This window comes from Arabidopsis lyrata (assembly GCF_000004255.2).
Source record: "Arabidopsis lyrata subsp. lyrata unplaced genomic scaffold ARALYscaffold_6, whole genome shotgun sequence".
NCBI lineage: Eukaryota > Viridiplantae > Streptophyta > Magnoliopsida > Brassicales > Brassicaceae > Arabidopsis > Arabidopsis lyrata.
Genome location: NW_003302550.1, coordinates 22484128 through 22500018, shown reverse-complemented (window position 1 = coordinate 22500018; position 15891 = coordinate 22484128). Strand labels below are relative to the sequence as shown.

Genomic DNA, 15891 nt, shown 5'->3' with positions numbered 1-15891 from the left:
ATTCCACGCGTGAACATTGATCCAAACTGACGTCGTTTTGGATTGAACCGAGAATCTGAGCCAAATCGACGTCGTTTCTTCTTTTGTGCTTTTAACAGCTGAATACTCCATCTTAAAAGTTGTAATTTTAATCTTCTTCAAAATTGCCTCGGATTTATGAGTTTATTGTTGGAAGTAAGCTTGAAGGTTAGGTAACTTGAAGAGCAAGTTACTAAAGAGATAAAGCTTTATTATTCTAGGAGTTATCTAGAATAATTATATTAGGAGTTATCTAACAAGTCCTATTTGAGTTGGGAATAGGTCAAAGTATTTTTGTATAAATAGAGGTACCAAGTTGTGGTTAACCCTATGAGATTGAGAGCTTAGTTTGAGTAATTTTAATAAAGGAGAGTTATTCCATAATCTTTTGTGTTCTTATATTACTAAACTGGAATTGGTATCAGAGACAATAAGATCGTAAAGCACACGGAGGAACATGGCGGAGCTCGCCGTTACGACTGGGAAAATAAAAGGAGGAGGCTCGTCTTCCATCCAATGTCCCATGCTTACAACAACGAATTACACGGTTTGGGCCATGAGGATGAAGATCTGTCTCAGGGTTCACAAGGTGTGGGAAACCATAGAAGCGGGTACAACAAACGAAGAGAAAAACGATGTTGCAATAGCATTATTGTTTCAGTCCATACCCGAGGCTATGATCCTACAAATTGGCGAGGTAACAACAGCAAAGGCAGTATGGAATTCAATCAAAGCAAAGAACATGGGTGCAGAGAGGGTTAAAGAGGCGAGACTACAAACCCTAATGAATGAGTTTGATCGTTTGAAGATGAAAGAGACGGAAACCGTCGATTTCTTTGCGGGAAAGCTATCTGAAATAGCATCGAAATCTGCTTCTCTTGGGGTTAACATTGAAACATCAAAACTTGTGAAAAAGTTTCTTAAAGGCCTTCCTAGAAAGAAATATATACATATAGTAGAGTCTCTTGAACAAGTGTTAGATCTTAACACTATATCTTTTGAAGACATCACTGGACGCTTGAAGGTATATGAAGAACGGGTCCTTGAGGAAGAAGAAGAAGAAGAAACTCAGGAAGATCAAACCAAGTTGATGTATTCAAACACTGAGTCTCAACAAGGAGGATATAGTCGGGAGTTTAATAGCGAGTATAGAAACAGGGGACGAGGTGGTAGATTCAACTCCAGAGGAAGAGGCAGATGAAGATTTATTGAGTCTAGGGATACATCTAAAATCACTTGTTACAGGTGTGATAAAATAGGTCATTATGCCTCAAATTGTCCGGATAGGTTGCTCAAGTTACAAGAAGCTCAAGAAACCAATAACAGTGATAAACGCAGATGAACTTCTAATACATGAAGTAGTGTTTTTGAATGAGAAGAACTTCATTCCTAGTAACTTTGAAACAAATACTGGAGAGGAAAATATTTGGTATCTTGACAACGGCGCTAGCAATCACATGACAGGGGATCGACGATATTTTACAAAGATTGATGACTCAATCACTGGAAAAGTACGTTTTGGTGATGATTCAAGAATCGATATAAAAGGAAAAGGATCAATATCCTTTGTTGACAGAAACGGTGAACCAAGAGTAATGACAAACGTTTACTTCATTCCGGAGTTGAGAAGTAATATCATTAGCTTAGGATAAGCTACAGAATCCGGGTGTGATATAAGAATGAAAGGAGACATTCTTACAATGCATGATCAAGAGGGAAAGTTGATTGTTAAAGCAAACAGATCACAAAATCGTTTATACAAGGTCAGAATGAACTTAAAGGATACCGCACGTCTCTACTTAACAACGATAAGCAATTCAAGCATGTGGCACTCAAGATTGGGACATGTAAACCTTGAGACTATAAGGAACATGATGCAAAAGGAACTTGTTGAGGGAATTCCAAAGATACAAATTGAAAAGGAAACTTGCAGTTCATGCTTACTCGGGAAACAAGTGAGACAAGTGTTTCCAAAATCAACTTCTTATCGGGTAAGCAAGAGACTTGAACTTGTACACGAAGACCTCTGCGGACCAATAACGCCAAGCACAATGGCAGGTAACAGATACATCTTTGTTCGCATTGATGATCATTCTAGATACATGTGGACAACTCTCTTGAAAGAAAAAAATGAGGCTTTTGTCAAATTCAAAAGATTCAAGAGTCTAGTAGAGAAAGAATCAGGAGAAAAGGTACAAGTTTTCAGAACTGACAGAGGGGGTGAGTTTGTATCTCAAGAGTTTAATTCTTTTTGTGAAGACAATGGTATAAAGAGGCATCTCACAGCTCCTCACACTCCTCAACAAAATGGAGTTGTGGAGAGGCGAAACAGAACCTTACTTGAGATGGCAAGAAGTATCATGAAACATATGCATGTGCCAAACTACTTATGGGGAGAAGCTATAAGGCATTCAACATACCTTTTGAATCGAGTTGCTACAAGATCTGTCAAGGACAAAACTCCTTATGAAGGCTTTAGATTCCGAAAACCAAACATTGAACATTTACGGGTCTTTGGATGCATTGGATATGCAAAAGTGGAGACACCACACTTGAAAAAGCTAGATGATAGATCACGTATGCTTGTTCATCTAGGTACTGAGCCGGGATCTAAAGCATATCGATTGTTGGATCCACAAAACCAGAAAATTGTGGTAAGCCGAGATGTTGTTTTTGATGAGACTAAGGGATGGAATTGGAACGCTAACAATCAAGAGAAACGGGGAAACGAAAGCTTTAGTGTTACTCTTGGAGATTTTGGAAATCATGGCATTGAAGAAACAGTTGAGAACAGTGAAACAGGGGAGGGTAGTGAAACAGAGCAGCAAAGTGTTGAAAGCTGCGACAATGATAATGACGGAGGAGCTGAATATTTTCTTGATCATGAAACAGAGAGTATGGATACTCATATTCAAACGCCACCAGTCTTGAGGCGGACATGGAGAGAAATCACAAAGCCTAAATACCTTGAAGACTACGTTCTAATGGCTGAAGAAGAAGGTGAAGTACTACTCTTATGTTTAAATGATGAGCCAAGAAGTTTTCATGAAGCAAAAGAGACTAAAGAATGGATGAGAGCATGTGAAGATGAGATCAATTCTATTGAGAAATTCAAGACATGGAATCTTGTCGATTTACCCATAGGAACAAAACCAATTGGTCTAAAATGGGTTTTCAAGCTCAAGAAGAACTCCGATGGTAGTATCAACAAGTATAAGGCTAGACTTGTCGCCAAAGGATACGTGCAAAAATACGGAGTGGACTTTGAGGAAGTATTTGCTCCAGTGGCACGAATTGAAACGATAAGGTTACTCATTGATCTTGCAGCATCCCATGGATGGGAAATACACCATTTAGACGTCAAGACGGCTTTTCTGCATGGAGAACTAAAGGAGACAGTTTACGTTTGCCAACCATAGGGATTTGAGAAAAAGGGAATCGAGGATAAGGTATACAAGCTCAATAAGGCACTTTACGGTTTAAGACAGGCTCCAAGAGCATGGAACAATAAGTTGAACAGCATTCTCTGTGAACTGCAGTTTAAAAAATGTTCAAAAGAGCCATCCGTTTACCGCAAAGAAACTAAGGAACATCTTCTAGTGATAGCAGTGTATGTTGATGATCTTTTTGTCACGGGAACAAGCTTACATATCATTAAAGAGTTCAAAGAAGAGATGTCCTTCAAATTTGAGATGAGTGACTTAGGAAAGCTGACATACTATCTTGGAATTGAAGTCTTACAACACAATGGAGGAATAACTTTGAATCAAAGAAGGTATGCTCTCAAGATTCTAGAAGAAGCTGGTATGAAAGATTGTAACGCAGTTCGCACTCCTATGGAAATTGGTCTAAAGGCGTCAAAATCAGAACATGAGAAGGAAGTGGATGCTACGGTGTATAGGAAGAATGTAGGGTGTCTTAGATACCTTCTTCACACCAGGCCGGACTTGTCATACTGTGTGGGAATTTTGAGTAGATACATGCAAAGTCCTAGAGAACCTCATGCCGTGGCAATGAAGCAGGTACTTGAAAGGGACAACAACTCTTGGATTGGTGTATAATCGGAGCAAAGAAGTACCAAAACTGTTAGGCTATAGCGATAGTAGTCATAACGTTGACCCGGATGATGGTAAGAGCACAATGGGCCATGTTTTCTATCTTGGTGAAAGTCCTATATCATGGTGTTCGCAGAAACAAGATGTAGTGGCCATGTCATCTTGTGAGGCAGAGTTTATGGCAGGAAATGAAGCCGCAAAACAAGCCATTTGGCTTCAAGATTTGTTAAGTGAAATCGCTGGAACGCCTTGTGAGAAGGTCACTGTTCTAATCGACAACCAGTCCGCCATTGCTTTAACAAAGAATCCAGTGTTCCATGGTAGAAGTAAACACATACATAGGAGATACCATTTTATAAGGGAGTGTGTTGAGAATGGGCACATAGAGGTGGTATATGTTCCGGGAAATGAGCAAAGAGCGGACATTCTAACTAAGGCGCTTGGTAGAATCAAGTTTAAAGAAATAAGGGAGCTACTTGGAGTTCAAGATGTGATGAAAGAAGACTTCAAGCTTAATTAAGGAGGAGATTGTTGGAAGTAAGCTTGAAGGTTAGGTAACTTGAAGAGCAAGTTACTAAAGAGATAAAGCTTTATTATTCTAGGAGTTATCTAAAATAATTATATTAGGAGTTATCTAACAAGTCCTATTTGAGTTAGGAATATGTCAAAGTATTTTTGTATAAATAGAGGTACCAAGTTGTGGTTAACTCTATGAGATTGAGAGCTTAGTTTGAGTAATTTCTAAGGCTAATAAAAGAGAGTTATTCCATAATCTTTTGTGTTCTTATATTACTAAACTAGATTTATGTATATAATATTATTTACTACAATATTTGTTTTTACTTTTCCTTCACGATTTCATAACAACAATCTTGGAAAAACTCTTTGTCCAAAACAAAATACACTTATCTTTCTCTCATCATCACTCATCAACAGCAGCCATCGCAAATGAAGATTTAATATTGTATATGGGCCAATTAAGTAAAGCCTTTATAGTGGCCCAATTTAAGACCTCGATATATATTTTCAGCTGAGAAAAAAAAGAAAAAATACTATTGACAGTTCGAATTTCAAAACTTTTCTAATTATGAAGTTAAATATTCTGTACACTGTCTCCAACAAAAAAAAGGAATTTCCCTTTCTAGAACAAAATATTCAAAAAATTTCACCATAAATTCCTTTGAAAAATGTAAGTCTTTTAAAATATAATTAATTTATTTATTGTCCGAGTATTTTCAGCAAATTGACAAAGACAATTTACTTAAACAGTTCCAATTCCAGAAATTGACGCCACTGATAGATACTAATCCAATTCCAGTCAAACAAAACATTCACAAGTCAATTTCTTCTTCCTCAATCTTTAAAAATTTTCCGATCTGGGTTTCTCTCTTCCAATCATCCTTCAAGCTCATCTTTTTCTTCAACCCAGTAAGAAAGTCTCCTCCTTTATTAATGGGTTGTTTCAGTAGTAAACACCGGAAAACTCAAAACGACGGCGGAGAAAGAACAATTCCGATCAATCCTGTTCAAACCCATGTCGTTAATCAAGTCCCTGAGCATCGTAAACCTCAGACCCCAACACCCAAACCCATGAATCAACCAATCCTTCAACAGATTTCAACGCCGTCTTCAAACCCAATCTCAGTTCGAGATCCGGAGACGATATTAGGTAAACCCTTCGAAGACATCAGGAAATTCTACAGCTTGGGGAAAGAATTAGGTCGAGGTCAATTTGGGATTACGTATATGTGTAAAGAGATTGGGACTGGGAACACTTATGCTTGTAAATCGATTCTTAAGAGGAAGTTAATTAGTAAACAAGATAAAGAAGATGTGAAGAGAGAGATTCAGATAATGCAGTATTTGTCTGGACAACCAAACATTGTTGAGATTAAAGGTGCTTATGAGGATAGACAGTCTGTGCATTTGGTTATGGAGTTGTGTGCTGGTGGTGAGTTGTTTGATAGGATTATAGCTCAAGGTCATTACTCTGAGAGAGCTGCTGCTGGTATCATTAGGTCTATTGTCAATGTTGTTCAGATTTGTCATTTTATGGGTGTGGTTCATCGAGATCTTAAGCCTGAGAATTTCTTGCTTTCGAGTAAAGAGGAGAATGCTATGCTTAAAGCTACCGATTTCGGGTTGTCTGTCTTCATCGAAGAAGGTGAGCTATAGAGGTTGATCTTTGATAGAATCATTTTAGGTGGCTTTGGTATGTCAATGTTTTGAATCTATAAGATTGTTTTGCACTAGTCTCTTTAAGTATAAAAAATCATCTTAGGAGTTGGGTAGTTCATTGCATTGTGATCTCAAGCTTGAGTAGACGTGTGCTTCTTGTTTTCGAGTAACAATGAGACTGTTGATCTTATTCTTTAGCGTAATGATATATGAGTGTGTTTGATAGGTTTTGGATGCGAGTTTGTTTATTAATGTTTCGGTTCTATAAGACTGTTTTGCACAAATCTTTTTAGTATCGAAAGTCTGCATTTTTTTTGCTTTATGACGTATGTATGTTCCAATGCATAGGGATGGGGCTCAAGGCTCTTTAGTAAGAGAATCGGGTTTATGTTGTCTTATTGTATAGATTGTGATCTTCATGATATTGTGAACTATAACATTTTCGTTTATTTTGATTCTTATGTTAATATGCTTGATGCTATGTTTGTGAAATGAACAGGAAAAGTTTACCGGGATATAGTTGGGAGTGCTTACTATGTTGCTCCTGAAGTATTAAGGCGAAGTTATGGGAAAGAAATCGACATTTGGAGTGCAGGTGTCATTTTATACATTCTACTCAGCGGTGTACCTCCTTTTTGGGCCGGTAAAATCCTTTAAGCTACCCAAATTCATTGATTTGTTTTCTTCTTGAGGTGTGATCTATAATTATATGTTATGTTGTAGAAAATGAGAAAGGCATATTCGATGAGGTTATAAAAGGTGAAATTGATTTTGAAACCCAACCATGGCCTTCTATATCTGAGAGCGCAAAAGATCTTGTTAGGAAGATGCTAACCAAAGACCCGAAGAGGCGAATCACGGCTGCACAGGTTCTTGGTAAGATAATGTAAATACCAGTATTTTTTTTCCAATTTCTATGTGATCTAATGAAATCTAATTAAAGATTCCATCTTAGAAGGCTTAAATATACATTCTATGGGCACAACACCAGAATGAGATAGTCAGTCCATTGTATAGGTCTTAAAAAGACACTGGTGTTCTTGAAGTCTAATCTTGTTCTTGTCTTTGATTTTAGTCTAACTAGTAATTCTTTACTAATATGTAGCAATCCTTATGGTTTATAGAACATCCTTGGATCAAAGGGGGAGAAGCACCGGACAAGCCGATTGATAGCGCTGTGTTATCTCGTATGAAGCAATTCCGTGCAATGAACAAGCTTAAGAAGCTAGCTTTAAAGGTAAAGAAGTAGCTCAAAAAATTATATTTCTTTATTACTAATTGTGCATATCCCCTCTGCATATCTTTGTGTTCTCTAATCAATTGAAACGTCTCATATCTACCGACTCCTGAACTTCGGGTTATGATTTGTGTGTTTGGTGCGCAGGTTATAGCAGAGAGTCTATCGGAAGAGGAAATCAAAGGCCTTAAAACCATGTTTGCGAATATAGATACCGACAAAAGCGGGACAATCACTTATGAAGAACTAAAAACTGGGCTAACTAGACTTGGGTCTAGACTCTCTGAAACTGAAGTTAAGCAACTCATGGAAGCTGTGAGTTATCTTCAGCATCTTTTTTCCATTTTTTTTTATAACCTATCTTCAGCATCTTGATTACAACTTTTTCACAATCGAGATCTTAAAAAGGTGAAAACTTGAAACACATGATAATAACTTCTCAGGCTGATGTGGATGGTAATGGAACAATCGACTACTACGAGTTTATCTCTGCGACAATGCATAGATACAAATTAGATCGAGATGAGCATGTATACAAAGCATTCCAACACTTTGATAAAGACAACAGCGGGTAAGTTTCTTGCATTTGCAGTTTACGAATCACTCTCCATTGATCATATCTTGTGTCAAGAGAATCAAGATTCAAATAATCAAATTCAAATGTGTACAACTATTATGAGGCATCAATGTTAATGCTTTTGGTAATACAACAGGCACATAACTAGGGATGAGTTGGAAAGTGCCATGAAAGAATATGGAATGGGAGATGAAGCTAGCATCAAAGAAGTTATATCCGAAGTTGATACCGACAATGTAAGTTACACTCTCTAACATGTAAGCCAACATCTCAAACATTAAACCGGTTCTTGAAACCTTGTAATAAACTCTATTACAGGATGGAAGAATAAACTTTGAGGAATTTTGCGCGATGATGAGAAGCGGCACCACGCAGCCACAGGGGAAATTGCTTCCATTCCATTGATCAAGAAGGCATAGATCCCAAATATGTTTATCAACCGAAAGCGATTTCTTAAACCCGGAGAGAAGAGTTAAACTGGGGGAAAACCGAGGTGATTCCGTTGATATACTGTCTCAAAATGTTCGCCTTTCTTCTCTGTGTTTGGACAGATTTATTTATCCTTCTGTTTAGTTAGTCTGGAAACTGAGTTTAAGACTTTGGGATACTGTCATGTCTTACCTCTTTGTAACAATAACAAATCCACTTCTTCATTTTTCTTTTGTAATTTTCTTGAGGACCTTCTTAATCCTTATGAAGAAGACTTTAAAAGAGTAAATCTTTTGCTATATTTTTATCATTTAGATAATTAATCGTATATTATTGGTCTATAAACGTCACATGCATGCTTTGTATCATTTTAACCTATAAAAAGGTTTGGAATATTTTAACAAAAGAGTTTATTATTTGGTTATCTGTTTGTTTAGCTGGAATGCTGGATGTTCAATATACGTGGAATGCACGAAAGAAGCATTCTAATTTAATGTAGTCTAGTAAGCCGGTTGTCAATAAAAAATAATATAAATTTACAGTAAGACTAAGTTTATCGTTAAAATATTATAGAACCAATATTACCGTTGACAAAAAAAACACCAATGACCAATACAATAAATTTTAATATTTAAAGACCAATTCAGTATTTTATTAATACAACTAAATAAATACAACTCAAATTCCAGCTCATAAATCCTACATTTTATAGTTTTGGTTTTTGATTTTAACCCCGAAGTTCATCATCTTTAAGAACGATCAAGAAACTAAACCATTTTTTTTTTAACATTTGTGTTTAGATTTTATGATTAAAATTTTAGCTTAGAGAAGTTAGGGTTTACATTTGTGAGAATACTTTTTTTTTTTTTTTTTTAATTTTGGTTTTTTTTTTGTCGGATTTTAATTTTGGTTTATAATTTTAAAACTGTAGTCTATAGGTTTTAAACTATTTTGTTAATACATAAATTAAAGATATCTATATTAAAGTTTCTTAACTCCTCTAAACTCAATCCAATACAATAAATTAAAATAATCTATTTTTTAATACATAAATATTTAGTTTCATAATTCCTCCAAACTCAATCCAATACAATAAATATAAAGAAATCTATATTATATTTTTGTAACTCATCCAAACTCAATCCAATACACAAAAGTCGTCTAATAAATTTTTCGAGGACACGAGGACTAATAATAAGTAAGTAATTAAACTGACCAAAATAAATTATGAATATTTAAAGACCAATACAACAAATTCACCATTTACTTATATGACTCCAGCCAAAGAGATGTTCATCACAAAAATTCAAAACTCAGCTTCTCTTCGATTCATCTTCTTAAAACCCTACAAAAATCCCAACACAGATTCATGGGTTGCTGCGGAAGTAAACCCCTAACAGCTTCTGATATCGATGGAAAGCAAGAGACGATTCTTGGGAAGCCATTGGAAGACATCAAGAAGCTTTATAGCTTCGAAGGCGAACTAGGCAAAGGTAACTTCGGGACAACATACTTGTGCAAAGAGAATTCAACAGGAAAGAGTTACGCTTGCAAATCCATACTTAAGAGAACTCTAAGCAGTGAAGAAGAGAAAGAAGCTGTCAAGACAGAGATTCAAATCATGGATCATGTTTCAGGAGAACCTAACATCGTACAGATCAAAGGTTCTTACGAGGATAAGAATTCTATACACATTGTAATGGAGTTTTGTGGTGGTGGTGAGTTATTCGACAAGATCGATGCTTTGGTCAAGTCTCATAGCTATTACTCTGAGAAAGATGCTGCTGGAATCTTTAGGTCGATTGTGAATGCTGTGAAGATCTGTCATTCTTTGGATGTTGTTCATCGTGATCTCAAGCCTGAGAACTTCTTGTTCTCTAGTAAAGATGAGAATGCTATGCTTAAAGCTATCGATTTCGGGTGTTCTGTTTACATCAAAGAAGGTAAGTCAAAAAGATTTTGATCTTTGAGGTGAATCATTTCAGGCCTTTGATAGTTTGGAATCTATAAGCTTGTTTAGTTGCTTCAATCATTAGCTCATTAGAATTCAAGATTTGATCATATTTTCAAGTATACTATTTTTAGTAAGTTTGTTTCATAGATTCATTTTTTCAACAATTACAGGGCAAACTTTAGAGAGAATTGTTGGCAGTAAATACTACATTGCTCCTGAAGTATTAGAGGAAAGCTATGGGAAGGAAATCGACATTTGGAGTGCTGGTGTTATATTATACATCTTACTCAGCGGCGTACCGCCATTTCAGACTGGTAAAAGGCTAAAAGCTTAAGCTAAATACCTTGAGATGTGTTCTTCTCTGTAATTGCGTCTACTCTTGTATTGTAGATGCTGAGATTAAGGAAGGCAGGCTTGATTTTGAGAGCCAACCATGGCCTTTGATAACTTTTAAAGCGAAGCACCTTATCGGGAAGATGCTCACCAAAAACCCCAAGGAACGAATCTCTGCTGCAGATGTTCTTGGTAAGCCGGCCCCTTTGTGATTTTTTGAAACATTTAAATTGAAAACATGATTGTTAGTGTTTGGTGGGTGGGAGACAGAAGATGTGAGTTCCAAAAGAAGCTTGTAGAATCATCATTTAGTCCATTGTTTAGGGTTTAGAATGACATTATGTGAATCTTGAAGTCTTTATCTTCTTCTGTCTATAATGTGAGTGCTGAGTTTATGGTTGTCTCTAACTAACAATCCTTGTGGTTATAGAACATCCTTGGATGAAGAGTGAAGCTCCAGATCAGCCTATTGATAATGTTGTCTTATCACGTATGAAGCAATTCCGAGCAATGAACAAGCTTAAGAAGCTAGCTCTTAAGGTAAAAAAAAAGTAGCTTCAAGATTATGAAATTATCGTTCGAACTTGGGATAGTGATTTGTGTGTTTGGTTTGCAGGTTATCGCGGAGGGTCTATCGGAAGAGGAAATCAAAGGTCTTAAAACCATGTTTGAGAATATGGATACCGACAAAAACGGGTCAATCACTTATGAAGAACTCAAAACCGGGCTGAATAGACATGGATCTAAACTCTCTGAAACTGAAGTTAGGCAACTCATGGAAGCCGTGAGTGTATCATAAGCCATCTCTCTTTACCTGCATTTGTTGATCTCAAAAAAACAAAGAATCTGAAACACATAATGATAAAGAAAAAAATGCAGGCTGATGTTGATGGGAATGGAACAATAGACTACATCGAGTTTATCTCAGCAACGATGCAAAGACACCGATTGGAACGAGATGAACATTTGCACAAAGCATTCCAACACTTTGATAAGGACAACAGCGGGTAAGTAAAGTTGATGAATCAATCATTTATGTGTCAAGAGAATTAAAGATTTGAAAATGTTAAAAACATTAATTTTGAATGGCTTGTTTATACGATAGGTACATAACTAAGGATGAATTGGAGATAGCCATGAAAGAGCATGGTATGGGAGATGAAGCTAATGCCAAAGAAATAATATCAGAAGTCGATAAAAATAATGTATATAGCTCTCTCCATAAGTTCATTATTTCCCCGGTTTAACATTAAACCGGTTCTGAATCTTGTAATGAATTTTGCGCAGGATGGAAAAATAGACTATGAAGAATTTTGTACGATGATGAGAAATGGCAACTTGCAGCCACAAGGGAAACTTCTTGGTGTCCATTGATCATAAAGCTCTGTTTTTGTTTCAACCAAAAGCGGTTTTCTTAAACCCGAAAAAATCATAGCTAAACCGGCGAAAACAGAGATGAGAGTAGTTTATCTCTCTGAAAGTATGTTTGTATGTCTTCTTGTAAGTTGTAACCAATCCCATTTTCTTGTAATTTTCTTGAAAAAGCTCATTAATCCTTTTTCTTGTAATTTTCACTATCCACTTTAAAAATAATTTTTTTAAGAGCAATATTTAATGTTGTAAAAACTACCAAAATTATATAGATAAATAATTGAGTAAAAACTAAACACAGCAAAAGTCTTCGAGGACTAAGTCAAATTATAAAAAGAAACAACCAATTTGAATATCCAAAGACCAATATTTTATTTTTAATGTGAAGAGTTCTTCATCTAAAAAAAAAATTCAAAACTCATTTCCAAAATCTTACTCTTTTGACAGACAATCAGAGGTTCTTCTTCTTCTCAAAAATCATCTTCTACAAACTCAGATTAAATGGGTTGCTACAGCAGTAAGAACCTAAAACAATCAAAAAGAACCATTCTTGAGAAACCATTCGTTGACATCACAAAGATTTACATCCTCGGTGATGAATTGGGTCAAGGCCAATTCGGTATAACTCGAAAATGCGTTGAGAAGTCAACTGGTAAGACTTACGCCTGCAAAACCATTCTCAAGACGAATCTAAAGAACCAAGAAGATGAAGAAGCCGTGAAGAGAGAGATTCGTATTATGAAGCATTTGTCTGGAGAACCAAACATCGTCGAGTTCAAGAAAGCTTACGAGGACAAAGATTCTGTACATATTGTGATGGAGTTTTGTGGTGGTGGAGAATTGTTCAAAAAGATCGAAGCTTTGTCCAATGCTGACAAGTTTTACTCTGAGAAAGATGCTGTTGGAATCATTAGACCGATTGTGAATGTTGTGCAGATTTGCCATTACATGGGTGTGATGCATCGTGATCTAAAGCCTGAGAATTTCTTGCTCTCGAGTACCGATGACAATGCTATGCTCAAAGCTATTGACTTTGGGTGTTCTGTCTTCATCCAAGAAGGTGAGCTTTTGGATTCTATAAGATCTTTGATAGAATCATCTTAGTAGTTTGGTAGTTTTGGATTTGGTATATAACTGTTCTGAAACTATAAGATTGTCTTGCACAAGTCTCTTTAGTTTGCTTCTGTCATGAGAAATCTGGTTACTTTTGTTCTAATGCATAAGAGACTTGGATTCTATATGATTGTATGGAAAACCTTGAGTCTGTTTGCTTTAGTCATGAGCAAAATTTGGTGACTTTTGTTCCAATGCATAGAGATGGGACCAAAACTGAGTTTAAAGGTTGATCCTAATAGTTTGGTAGTTTTGGATTTGGTATGTTAATGTTTGAATCTATAAGATTGTCTCTTTAGTTTGCTTTAGTCATAAGCAAATCTGGTTACTTTTGTTCAAATGCATAGAGATTTGGATTTGGTGAATCATACATTAAGTATCAAGAATTGGGTTATATTTGTCTTCTGTTGTACAGATAGTTTGTTTCTTAGTTTCATGTGATTGATTTGATGCATTTTTTATGAAACCAACAAATACAGGAGAAGTATACCGGGATTGCGTTGGGAGTGCTTACTACGTTGCTCCTGAAGTGTTACAGGGAAATTACGGGAAAGAAGCCGACATTTGGAGTGCAGGGATTATATTGTACATCCTACTCTGCGGCAAACCTCCCTTTGTGACAGGTTCAAACTTTAAGCTAACTGGATTCTTCTTCTTCTTGGTGTTTGATTTGTTATTTATATGTATCTATTGTATGTATATTGTAGAACCTGAGGCAAAAATGTTCAATGAGATTAAGAGTGCCGAAATCGACTTCCACAGCGAACCATGGCCTCTTATAGATAGGAAGGCAAAACATCTTGTCATGAAGATGCTTACTAGAAACCCCAAGGAACGAATCTCTGCTGCAGAGGTTCTTCGTAAGTTCCTTTATTTCTCTTTTCTTGATTGTTCTAGAGCCAACACAAATATATCATTTCTCTTTTACAAATGACACTATGTGAATCTTGAAGTCTTGTTCTTGTTCTTGTTTTGTAATGCTTTACTAATCTCCTTGTTGTATATAGGACATCCTTGGATGAAAGATGGAGAAGCTTCGGATAAGCCTATTGATGGCGTTGTTTTATCCCGATTGAAGCAATTTCGAGATATGAACAAGCTTAAGAAGGTAGCTCTAAAGGTAAAGAGTAACCATTCCCGATTCTTGCTACCTCTTCCTATCTTTGTGTACGAAGCATCGGTTATGATGTGTATCTGATTTGCAGGTTATTGCAGCAAGTCTATCAGAAGAGGAAATCAAAGGTCTTAAAACACTGTTCACCAACATTGATACCGACAAAAGTGGCACAATAACTGTTGAAGAACTCAAAACAGGTCTAACTAGACTTGGATCTAACATCTCTAAAACCGAAGTGGAGCAACTCATGGAAGCCGTGAGTTATCATCACTGTCTTTTAACTCGCCATTTGTTGAGTACTTGTTGAATCCAAAATCTTTAAAGAAAATATAACTTTGTAACACATAATGATAACTTCTCAGGCTGATGTGGATGGTAATGGAACAATCGACATAGACGAGTTTATCTCTGCCACGATGCATAGATATAAACTGGATCGAGATGATCAGGTGTACAAAGCATTCCAACACTTTGACAAAGACAACGACGGGTAAGTTTCTTCCACTTTTGCTTATCAGTCGAATAATGTTCTTGCGAGAAAAAGTTTGAACTAAAATGTGAAATGCTTGTCTATACAATAGGCACATAACGAAGGAAGAGTTGGAGATGGCGATGAAGGAGCATGGCGTGGGAGATGAAGGTAGCATCAAACAAATCATAACCGAAGTAGATACCGATAATGTAAGTTGGTCCAATACATTCAAACATGAAACATTAATTTAGACCGGTTTTTTTAAATCCTTGTAAGTGATGAACATGAACTCTGTTACAGGATGGAAAAATAAACTTTGAGGAATTCCGCACAATGATGAGAAGTGGCAGCAACTTGCAGCCACAAGGGGAGCTTCTTCCAATCAAGTGAATCATAGTATGCTCTTGTTCTTGTGTGTAAAGTGTAACCCATAATAACGGTTTAGGAAGAAGAGCTAAACCGGAGAAAATCAAAGTGAGATTAATTAATTAGTTTGATGTGTTGAAACTCTCTAGTCTTGTCTTTGGCTTCTTGTAAGTTGAAGTAATGCACTTTCTTGTATAATCACTTTAAAAAGTCATTCTTTTGGTACTTTGTTCCTTAATAATACAAATATATAATACGATTTTTTTAGCAAATAGGTGTTGCAAATAACAATATAATCAAAATTGTGGGCAATCAATCTTAAACACCAATGCACCATAATCAAGATTTTGAAACTGAGAGTGGATAGATCTCTCTTACACCGCAATTTGGTTTTACTAGAAATGGACCCACGCGATGCGTGGGTTTAATAATATATACTCAATTTTGTTATAGTTTTGTAAATTACATTATTTTACATATTTTTTATTACAATACTGTTTGAAAACTATATGTAATTCTATTGGTAAAAACGGTTATATATATAATATAAATGTTATAAGTGATAATTATATATATTTACACGTCTACTTATAATATACTACATATATTAAACGTTTTTTTTTTGTATTGACTTAGTATCCTATGATTGTTCATTATATATTTTCTCTTTA

The 15891-nt window shown here is 35.9% G+C and overlaps 3 protein-coding genes across 6 annotated transcripts; all 3 read left to right on the top strand.

The window, feature by feature from the left end:
- Nucleotides 1–5358: 5358 nt before the first annotated feature.
- Nucleotides 5359–8804, top strand: LOC9310878 (calcium-dependent protein kinase 21). Its single transcript, XM_021023058.1, has 8 exons — nucleotides 5359–6237; nucleotides 6751–6894; nucleotides 6975–7127; nucleotides 7376–7488; nucleotides 7636–7803; nucleotides 7932–8059; nucleotides 8202–8301; nucleotides 8384–8804. Exons 1-8 carry the CDS (start codon nucleotides 5526–5528, stop codon nucleotides 8468–8470), a joined length of 1605 nt encoding a protein of 534 aa, XP_020878717.1. The 5' UTR covers nucleotides 5359–5525; the 3' UTR covers nucleotides 8471–8804.
- A 312-nt stretch (nucleotides 8805–9116) lies between these two features.
- On the top strand, nucleotides 9117–12349 carry LOC9310877 (calcium-dependent protein kinase 22). Of its 3 annotated transcripts, none has more exons than XM_021023060.1 (8): nucleotides 9117–10437; nucleotides 10619–10762; nucleotides 10839–10973; nucleotides 11212–11321; nucleotides 11398–11565; nucleotides 11649–11788; nucleotides 11887–11986; nucleotides 12069–12349. In XM_021023060.1, exons 1-8 carry the CDS (start codon nucleotides 9864–9866, stop codon nucleotides 12153–12155), a joined length of 1458 nt encoding a protein of 485 aa, XP_020878719.1. In that variant the 5' UTR covers nucleotides 9117–9863; the 3' UTR covers nucleotides 12156–12349. The 3 variants fall into 3 exon arrangements, with proteins under 3 accessions (XP_020878719.1, XP_020878721.1, XP_020878720.1); XM_021023062.1 differs by having other exon boundaries at nucleotides 10619–10765; nucleotides 10809–10973; nucleotides 11661–11788; XM_021023061.1 differs by having other exon boundaries at nucleotides 9345–10437; nucleotides 11661–11788.
- Nucleotides 12350–12491: 142 nt separating this feature from the next.
- LOC9308775 (calcium-dependent protein kinase 31) lies at nucleotides 12492–15445 on the top strand. 2 transcript variants are annotated; one of them, XM_002874763.2, is made up of 8 exons: nucleotides 12492–13212; nucleotides 13745–13888; nucleotides 13973–14125; nucleotides 14273–14385; nucleotides 14471–14638; nucleotides 14745–14872; nucleotides 14964–15063; nucleotides 15155–15445. In XM_002874763.2, the coding sequence occupies exons 1-8, from the start codon at nucleotides 12654–12656 to the stop codon at nucleotides 15242–15244; spliced, it is 1455 nt and encodes a 484-aa protein (XP_002874809.1). In that variant the 5' UTR covers nucleotides 12492–12653; the 3' UTR covers nucleotides 15245–15445. The 2 variants fall into 2 exon arrangements, with proteins under 2 accessions (XP_002874809.1, XP_020878718.1); XM_021023059.1 differs by having other exon boundaries at nucleotides 12551–13212; nucleotides 13745–14125.
- The last annotated feature ends 446 nt before the right edge of the window (nucleotides 15446–15891 follow it).